The sequence below is a fragment of the Takifugu flavidus genome, chromosome 15, assembly GCF_003711565.1.
Source record: "Takifugu flavidus isolate HTHZ2018 chromosome 15, ASM371156v2, whole genome shotgun sequence".
NCBI classification, from domain to species: domain Eukaryota; kingdom Metazoa; phylum Chordata; class Actinopteri; order Tetraodontiformes; family Tetraodontidae; genus Takifugu; species Takifugu flavidus.
In genome coordinates, this window is record NC_079534.1 from 12,309,862 (window position 1) to 12,320,031 (window position 10,170).

At 48.9% G+C, this 10,170-nt stretch overlaps 1 protein-coding gene across 1 annotated transcript; it reads right to left on the reverse strand.

The window, feature by feature from the left end:
• Positions 1–48: 48 nt before the first annotated feature.
• twsg1a (twisted gastrulation BMP signaling modulator 1a) lies at positions 49–9,854 on the reverse strand. Its single transcript, XM_057055888.1, has 5 exons — positions 9,292–9,854; positions 8,448–8,612; positions 4,203–4,302; positions 1,087–1,347; positions 49–531 (listed from the first exon to the last, which is right to left on the reverse strand). The coding sequence occupies exons 2-5, from the start codon at positions 8,577–8,579 to the stop codon at positions 350–352; spliced, it is 675 nt and encodes a 224-aa protein (XP_056911868.1). The 5' UTR covers positions 8,580–8,612; positions 9,292–9,854; the 3' UTR covers positions 49–349.
• Between the last annotated feature and the right edge of the window lie 316 nt (positions 9,855–10,170).

A 10,170-nucleotide genomic window follows, 5' to 3' on the forward strand; every position in this document is an offset into this window, starting at 1 on the left:
AATACAGCCCATAAAATGTGTCAAAATCACAACTTTGTGACACAGCCCGCGACACCAAACTCTTCTTTATTTGGCACAAAAGTGGGATTTAGCATACCATAGTTGTAAAAATACATTATTCATATACACCTCTAGTTTAAAAAGAAAAACACTATTGAAAACATTTCTAAAAAAAAATATACAGTGAAATATAACAGCAGAATAAAAACAGTTTGCAGGGATAGGCGGAGCGATGCGGGGGATATTTTACAAGGTAACTGAGGAATGCTAACACATAACAGTCATAGTTTCCTCTGCTCCCAGTCCTCAGTTGTGGTCCAAATATTTGGTACCGATATGCGTCCGCACTTCAGAGCAGACAGTTCATGCACTTTACGGCCTTGCTGCCATAGTCCACGCATTCGGGTCCGATGCATTGGCAGCAGGCATTGTGAAACCAGCGGTACTTGGATCCTCCCATTGACTCGCAGTACAGTTTGCACTGGCGGATGGACACGCATTCATCAAAGTAGACCACCGTGCACATGTTTTCTGAAACGAGACCGAGCGAAAAATCAGAGCCAGGGGTTTAGAAAATGGTCCAACGTGCAAGGATTCCGCTTTAACAGGGAGAAAACATTAACTTTTGCTATAAAGTATGGCTTCATGTCTGGGTGAGCCAAGTGCGCAGCTTTGCGGGATCACTCAGTACCACTGAACATTTATAGCAAACAGCTAAGAACTTTTCCAACTCGGCTGCAATCGCCAGGACTAGTTCTTTTTGAGAAAGGGGGAAAAAAAATGTCAGCAGGCAAGAAAACCCAACCCACTCTGGGCTGCTGTTTACTTTGGTTCTGATTTTATGAGCACGGGTCACAGCGAGGGTCCGTAAATACAAATGAAAAACGCGACAAGAGCTGACAGAGGGAGAAAATACACATACATACATATGTTTTTTTAACGCTTTCCAAGCTGAATTGAAGTTAAAGTGAGTCTGGTGGTTCCCCAGAGTGTGTGTGTGTGTGTGTGTGGGTGTGGGGGGGGATGCGGGGGTGTTTCTTTGTACTGTTTCATGTGGACTGTAGGGAAATTTGACCAGGTCACTACCTTGAGCGTCATAGCTGGTGTGGATGCTGTTTCCAGGCACAGAAACATTCTGGTGCGGGTTGTCTAGCGACTCCAGGAAGGACACCAAGTTCTCGTGGTGAGACAGCTCCTCCGCGATGGGGAACGACACCACCATCATGTTGATCGGTGACTCGCCTTCGGTGAGCGCGCGGAACAAGGAGGGGATGGGGCGGTGGAGCTCCTCCACGGTGCTCCTGGATGTTGCTGGAGAGTCACTGTAGTTCTTGGGATTACACATCCCTGGAATATCCACAGGATATTGGATTAAAAATCCCATTTATTATCGTGATGGTTTCAGCGTTCACAGCCAATATCATTTAAATGCCGGACTAGACGACTCGTAGACTTGTTCGAGAGATATGCAGGAGAATCTTAAGGTTTACAGAACCCAGCAGCTGTGGAGCTATCGTGTTTCACTGCTTCATTTAATCTGAAAACACAGTAGCAATCACTTTAAGACGTCCACACGTTCTCAGATATGATCGCCACAACCGTTTAGACGTCTCCAACCGAATTACAGGTAATTTGTAAATCATTTAATGGGGAGTGGAGATTGACAGAGGAATTGAATTACAAATTGAGGCTAAAAGCTGAGCCAGAGCAGCTGGTTTAGATAAAGTCAGCACATGGGTCTCCTCCTCCTCATCCTCCTCCTCCTCCTCTCTTCCTCTCAACTACAAGGCCTCCTCTCCCTCCCTGCCACCCCTCTACAGGGCTGTTACTTGCAAACACAAACTTCAAAGGAGCTTGACATGTTCGGAGTGGAAATATATTTAAGTCGCTGCAAAGAAACGTTCATAAAAAGATTTAAGTATCATATTAATAGTTTAAAGATGAACTGCTCTCCAAAAGGCCTCAGATGAAATGCCAAACTCTTTTAAACACCAGTGTATTAGTTTTGTTTTGATTACGGGGAAGAGGGGGCAGATGCACCCTGCCAAAGGCCAGAAACCCCAGCAGATTTGAGCCAAGATATCAGACATTAATCAGCCTGTTTGGGTCATGGCTTCATTCCAATCCTCATCAGAAAAAAGACCAAGTGATGCAAAGCCTCCTAATCACCAGCCTGCTCCAACCTCGGCCCAACAACCAGCGGTCACGGTTCGCCTAAGCAGCACTGTGAAAATGAAAATGATTGTTACCCACAAAGCAGGAGGCCATGAGAAGATAGCGCCGTGTCTTCAGAGAGAAACAGCAGCCGACAGGAGCAGACAAGGTCGAGATGAGGCCAGGAGGACCAAGAAGTATCAGAAATGCTCGTGTGATTATGAGAAAAGCAAGTCAAAGAACCCTTTTTGACTGCGAAAAGCCTTCGGGGAGGTTTGGCAGCCTCTGGAGTTGTGGTTCACAGTGGAAACGTTCAGTGGCACCTGCACAAATATGACCTTCATCGAGGACACATCAGCAGAAAACCTCTGCGTTCTCACCACAGAGAATCTGATGTGTGCAACAGAACATCTGGAAAAGCCAGAAACAGGTCCTGTTAACCAATAAGGACAGAATTTAAATGGTGGAAATGAGCAAAGGTGTGTTCTGAGAACAAAGGGCTCCGAATTTGGGGGTGGATCCATCAGGATTTGGGTGTTTGTTACAGTCAATGGTGCTGAGAACCCGTCACAGGCAGAGAGAAGAATGGATCAGGGTCATTCCTACAAATTCTGGAAGCAAACGTCTCTTTGGGAGATCATTTGATACTCCACTTACTTAACTGCTCACATTAACAGACATTTGGATCAGGGGGGGTCCAAACCACTGTAAAATGACCCGCACAAGATTCACCGCAACATCTGTGAAACACCAGCCACAAGCATGGCTGGTGCCTTGTGGGGTCTTGGTTCCATACGAAGGCGCTTTAATCCTCCTTGTCAGCGCACACAACAATATCTTTCTGTCACACACACACACACACACACACACACACACACACACACACACACACACACACACACACACACACAGAGTATCATCTCCAACTGTCCGCGACCCGAGTCAGATCAAGGACTAAAACTGAACCGGCCCCAAAAAAACAATTAAAAATGAAACGGAAATCAGACGTGAAGAATTGGATAAAAGGATGTGGAAGGGATCTTGTTCCACGCGATCCCACCCCTTAAGAATGGAATCTGGAAAGCCCCCCCCCCCACAGCAAGGTAATTTTCCAGGGAAGACTTTTCCCAGGTACTTTCAGTGGAAACGCGCTGAGGGGGTTCAAAATTTCTGGGTAAATGAAAAAAGCTCTGAAGCTGTTGGGTTCGTTCCAAGGATCCACTGAATGATTACGGGTGATTCAGACGGGTCCACTAACCCAGCTGTTATAAGGTGCCGCCACCATCGCTCCCACCTCGGCTCCCCTCCTCTGATCCAACGGACCCGCGTCCATGGTGACGTGCGGACACGCGTGTCGGCACTTCCACAGCCGTGGACACATTCCTTTCATTTCCTGTCCTCCTCTCAACCTGAACTTCAGCGTCTCTTGTCACAGGCGCCTTCCATATCTGCCTCCACTCTTCTCACACTCCTTTCATATCAGAGCAGTGACCGGGCCAAACTGGTCCCAGTATTTCCACTGGTCCCAGTATTTCCTCCAGTGGGACTTTAGAGGAATACGCTGCTGGTTGCAGACTGTTGTCGATCTGTGATCAGCTACTTTCATAACCGCTGTGCCCTTTCATTAAATAGAGAGGAATTAAGAGTAATTTGTACCAAAATACAGGAACTAGAGCTTCTCAAAGGGATGCGTTTCTGTTGGCATTCGACCCCCCCAATAGAAACTTAACTCATCTATTCTAGTTTATTATTACAGCAGTTCTTTCCTCTAATGAAGGTGTGGAGGGTCCGTCTGCTGCTTTTTATAGTCCCCAAAACCAGAGAATGTTTTCTTATGTCACTGAAAGCTCCTGTTTTAGACTCTAAATGAATCCCAGTGTGCCTGAATTTACAACCAGAAACGGGGCGCGTTGGGCAAACGGCTCCGGCAACTGTAGAATAGTTTGAATAGTTGGGGAAAAAAACAGGCTGGGTTGGAGCCAGAGGAGCATTTTAACTCCTTTATGCAAGTTCCAGGAGCTGAAAGTGTCCTGCGCTGTTGCACTCACCGACGCAGTCGCAGCACTCCTCCCAAAGGTTCCCCAGACACAACATGCACTCTTTACAGCAGGAACAGTTCCCATCAGATGGACGACACTGGCACAGCTCCTGCAGAGCGACACACACACAAGAACACACAAAACTTTCATTATTTCATGTACAGCTTGTTCACCAACAGCAAACCAGGCCCACGAATGGCTCAAACCTGGTTGAATTAAAGAAGCAAAACACACATAATAAGAACCAGACTGTGCTACACGCGGCGTCTATCCAAGTACGCACAACCCCGCTGAACACACACCGTTATAAATAACCATTTCAGCCATGAGCAGAGCTGCAGGACCCATGTCTGTTAGTTAATGTCTTTGGGAATCTGACTGGTATTCAATAATCAACCTCATTAAATCTGGATATGTCACACATCTACGCCCGATCCATCTGGAATAAATAGGGCAGTAAAAATGCCTTTAATGTATTTCTTTAAGTTGTTAAGTCCGGATCGGGGGGGGGGGGGGGTGACCCTGTCACCAGCAGGGGAAAAGATCTCTGCAGACACCGTAGGTCGGGCGAGAACATCAGAAGTTCCCTTTTCTCCCCCCTCCGTTCTCTCCTGACACAGAACAGGGAGCACATTCCTCCCAGTCAAGGTCACCTCGGCAGGGGAGACGAGGGGGGAGTCGGGGGGGGGGGAGGGAGAAGAAAACACCTGGAGAACAGAACAAGGCTTCTGCCCGGGAACAGCTCACTTCTCCTCCTCCCTCCCCGTTTTCTCTCCCTCCTTCCCTTCATTTGCGCTCATGTGCCTCTTGCTGACTTTATATTTTATCTCCGTCTCCTCCCACGTAAACAGTCGGCGATGATAAAAGACTCCCCGCTGACTCATCGGTGACAGATCGCAAAACCACACGTGGTTGATCAGCAGCCTCTTGGATCGGATCGGATCCCCCCCCCCGCTAACGTATGATTCTGGCACCATTAACAGGCTCCAACTGTGAAAAATGGAGCTCAAACTTTATCATTTTGATTAAAAAAAACAATGAAAACATTAAAGGCCGTGGAGAAGGCTAAAGACTAAATATTCTCCGACTTCCTGCATGTTTTTAAAACAGAACAGATCAGATGCAAAGCAAAAGATCCACAACGCTGTGATTTGGACCGACCGTCAGTTTGGGTTTAACGGGCCAGTTCTGTTCTCGGGGATTATCATCTCTTATGAACCATCTCTCTCCAGCTGCTACACGCTTTTTTTTTGTCTCCAGATGGTAATTTGGATGAGATTCCAAACGAGGCCAAGGAATCCAAAACGACACAACAGCGGTCCAGAAGTAAACACCGGCGCCAGCCGCCACGCTCCTCTTTCACGACAGAGACATTTAAGAGGGAGGGGAACCCGCATCTTCCTCCTCGAGATGAAGGAGGTGGTCTCAACTTCTTGAAGAGCTCTGGGCTTTAGCAGAACCGTCTTTAATCCGGTAAAATAAAGGAGCAGCAGACACAAACAGGCAGAAAGGAGAAAGTCGGCATGTGCTGGCTGCTCCTGCCAAGCTGCTGCCACACCCTGCTTAACCGCCTGCTCTGCACAGTTGTGCCGTGTTTCCCAAACGTAGGTCTACTTTTCCCCTCAACCCCCCCCCCCCCCCCCCAGCTCACCAGCACACCTCCTTTTGGCCTCCTCTCCCCTCTCTCCCCCTTTTCTCTTGTGATTTTCTGCCCCGAGGGGTTCCAGGGGATTCAGACAAATGACTTGAGATGGCAGCAGAGCGTAAAGGCAGCAGATCTCACTAATTGTTAGCAGCGCGGAGCCTCGACAAGCAGGAAGAACAGTTTCCCCGCACGCACACCGACGTTCTCGGCTCTGACAGCTCGCAAGTTGGTGTCGGCGGGGTCACGGAAGCGGCGGTTGTCCACGGCAACAATTCATCAGGAGAACGTGGTCGCCCGGAAGGGAAAAATAAGCAAGCCCGCCGTCGGGCTCCTTTTTTCCCCCCTCTTCTTGTTAAAGACACTGATAAACATCCCATAGTTGGTGCATTTTTCTATTGGTTCATGGAAGTTCGACCAACTTTTCTATGCGAGAGTCGATGCAACAGACACAGAATCATTCCGAGACAATTTTAACGAGAAGGTGAAGGTTTGCAAGTTTTAAGTTTTACTCTGAAATTAGCAATAAGCACCACGTTTGACTGGCATCCAGTGGGGTCACCATGAGGAAAACGTGTTCTAACTTCACTTTAACATTCTCTAACTTGGGCCGGTTTATTTCTGGAGCCGTGAGCTGAATTCCTGTTTGCTTGTTCTGTTTACTCTAAAATCAGTTGCTTTCCAGGCTTCCATATTAGTCCACTTTACTGGAAATTAGCAGGAGCGACTTCAACTTGTCGTTGCAAGGAGGCCACCCAACTTTTCTTTAGGCAACAACATGTTATACGTCAACAGAAGGTCGGATCCTCGGTAGCTTTGATACTTTGCTTCAACACAACGCGTGTTTCGTGTTTGTATTCCTGATTATTCATCTTTGGTGACAGAGCAGGAGCCCTGCGTTTTTAACTCCCTTTATGAGGCTGGAGTTCCTCCTCTACCTGTCTGACTGACTGGGGTCAGAGTGGAAGCTGCCGCAGAGGTTAAACACCGCTCAGTAAAAATGCTAATGTCAGAGGCGGAACGCTGATCCGACAGGTCTGACTTTACCGGTGGAGCCGAATGATCCCTTCGTGCTTCTCTGGAGCTCGGCTGCTTTGGATAAAGAGCAAGAAGGAACGAAAAATAATCAAAAGTACCTCATGGAAAACTAAAGAATCAAAGAGCTGCCCAGTATCCGACCCGTCTCGGTTCCTGCCGGGACTGGCTTCATGCAGGTATGTGGGCAGGTGCGCAGGAATCTGGACACTATTTATAACCGTGAAAAACCTTTTGCTTATCAAAGGAATGTATCTGCATTCTTCCCAACAGATTCCATCTCTGGCCCCGGTTCCAGGACACGAAGCCGAGCTGCTTGGGAATCTAATCATGGGAGAGCTGAGTCCAAAAGTGCCGAAGCGAGGACATAAATCTGGCCGCGTCCGCCGGGAGGAAGAAACGCACAAAGCTTCGCAGTCCAGAATTTAAAATCACAAAGAAGACAAGCAAGTAGTTATAGAGCTGCCCCCCCCCCCCCCCCCCAGCAGGTAGGCAGTTCTGGCTGCAGACATCAGTAGGTAGAGCTCTGGTTCCTCGCTGCCGTCCCTCCCGGACCCCAGCGCTCACCTGGGACAAGAATCTTACCCAGCCGCCATTGATGCAACGATACATTGACCAGAAACAGTTGATCGGTCGGTCGCATGGCTGCAACTCAACGCATGGAGGCGTGTAGACGTCGTCAAGGCGACTCAAACCGGCATCAGAGTATAGGGAAGAAAGGGGGGTTAAAGAGAAGCTACCCAGTGAGGCAGAGGAGAATGGGCAGACTGGTTCCAGCTGACAGAAAGGCAACAGTTACTCAAATAACCACTGGTTCTGACCAAGGGATGTAGAACACCATCTCTGAAGAACACGTGGAACCTTGAAGAAGATGGGCTCCAGCAGCAGGGGACCAGACCAGGGGCCCCTCCTGTCCGCTAAGAACAGGAAAGTGAGGCTACACACACTGACCAAAATTAACCTTGCTGGTCTGACGAGTCTCGATTTCAGCTCCACCATCAGATGGTCGGGTCAGAATTAGGAAATCATCTTCTGATGGCTACTGCCATCTCACAGAGCTCAGACCATCTCACACTGGTTTCTGGAACCAGACAATGAGTTGTCTGTACTCCAGCCACCAGATCTCAGTCCAGTGGATCACCTCTGGGATGTGGTGGGACGGCAGATTCGACGTGCAGCCGACCAATCTGCCGCAACCGTCTGATGTCATCACACCAATACGGAACGAAATCGCTTTCCAACACCTTGTTGGCGTACGCCACGAAGAACTGAGGCAGTTCTGAAGGCAAAAAAACCTGGGAGGGGCCGGTGCCGGTCCAGATCCGTACAGCCAGCCGTGCACGACAACGTTGACTTTTGCATTTTTCTGGTTGCTTGTTTATAACAATAGAGATGGGAGAGAGTTGGAGCCACACGTGGAACAACTTAGAGGCACGATTAAACTATTGAAGCTCAAGAGGAAAACGAGTGTCAGACTTTTGTGTTAATTCTTTGGCCTCTTCACGCTTCTGGATGTTCTGACGCCGACCTCCGCGGGTTATACTGATCTGGAGTCAGAGTGGACGGGCGACTTTTACCTGGATGAGACACTTGCTGACGTCGCTGGCACAGAGCGCCTTGTTGCAGCCGGAGGTCAGAGCCAGCCCCGACAGGAGGAAGAGGAGAGTGGCGGCGGCGGCGGCGGGGAGGGTCGTCTGACCGGGCCTCATCCTGACAGCTCACCAGCACCTTACTGGAAACTCCTAGAACATCAGCACGGCCACAGAGAGGAGGTCAGGGAGCAAACATGGCCGAGCTGCTGCAGTTATAGCAGTTCGTCATCACCAACTCAGAGTTTTCACAGATAAACCCCCAAAAAGCACATTTTCTTTAGTATCCTGCCATTTCTCCAAATACTCTACATTTATCTAATAACTTCAATTACTTTGCAGGTTCACCGTCGTGAGGACATTTTAAATAAATGTTCTGCAGTTTTTAAAAAAAGATCTTTAAAACAAGAATCCCCAACAATCATTATTTCCCGTGTTTGAGGACATTTAGATGTACCATTGAATTTGCTGCAACCTCAAAAACGTCAGCATGAGGGAAGACATTTCTCCAAGGCCTGTGTCACATTTCATTCAAAACAACAACGCTGCTCGGAACCCAGGAATAAGGCACATCTGGCAACATCAGCTTCCTTCACCTATTTTTTTTACGTAACGCCTTTACAGCGGCGAGTCCCGCGTTTTGCTGCACATTGTTCCACTCCACATGAGAACGCGTGAGGAACACACACTCCCTCACTCCTGGACGTGTTTCTTCACCTCTTTTATGTTCATCGCCAGCACCAAAACTCGCTCTCGCTCGTCCGGAGCCACGACACAACCAAACGCAGTAAAAGTGCAGAATAGCGCAGACAGGACGAGCCCGGAAACTTACCGACACGCTGGACGCAAGACCTCGACCTTTTCCTTCAGAAAGAAGTGGAGCTACTTTTGTTTTTCCTTTGAACCTCTCCAGGATGGTGCTCCACAGACGCTCAAGTGTCCACTGTGTCCAGAGGGCGTCAGTCTCTCCGCAGCAAAAAGCGACAGGCAGTCGGGCGCCTTAAAGGCACACACTCCATTTTCTCCCCAACGTCTGCGCAGCCAAACGCCGGGCCTGGGGTCAGTCAGACACACACCGACACACACGCTCGCTGGCCGAGTGTGTTCCGTGTAGCGGACACGGGTCTTCCCCCCCGCCCTGAAGCCACAGACAAACGTCGAGTTACCTTGTGCGCTTCGCCGGAATATTGTGCGTAAAAGTCTTGCGCGTAAAAAGGAAAAACAAAAGCGCGAGAAAACGCAGTCGTCTACCAAACAATCCTTTCCTGTCCAAGCCACCCCCACTCGATTAAACGAGCCTTTGTTCCTCGCTCTTATCTGCGGCAGCGTGAGTGTGCTCATTAGGTAAGAAAAGGGGGATTCGGAAGCCGTGAAGTCGCGCGGACCCCCCTCCGAGAAGAGAAGGACCGCCGCTTGCTGCGTGTGTTGCAGCTCCACAGAGACGCTCTGATGAGCCATTTTAGCTCCACAGGTGTCCAGGTGCGTTGTTTTAGGTGTCACCCAAACCGCCACAAGCTCCACTTCCAGCGGGCAAAAGGGACGGAAGACAGGATCAAGTTTCAGGGACTTTTTATCTCTGGGATTTGCCGCAGTCTCCAAATAAAAATAGTTGTTTTTACAAGCCAGGGAAAGAATTTGGGAAGTTAATGTGATTTTCTTTAAATGGAGTCAGGCTGGTCTGTTTATACTCTGCAGAATCATCAGTGGGGGG

What these genes read in the sequence shown, in the direction of transcription:
- twsg1a (XM_057055888.1), bottom strand. Translation starts at nt 8,579, where the DNA reads ATGAGGCCCGGTCAGACGACCCTCCCCGCCGCCGCCGCCGCCACTCTC. An exon ending in TCAGCAAGTGTCTCATCCAG is followed by an intron (nt 4,303 to 8,447) that starts GTAAAAGTCGCC and finishes GTCGCTCTGCAG; the next exon opens with GAGCTGTGCCAGTGTCGTCC. An exon ending in CACCAGCTATGACGCTCAAG is followed by an intron (nt 532 to 1,086) that starts GTAGTGACCTGG and finishes GTCTCGTTTCAG; the next exon opens with AAAACATGTGCACGGTGGTC.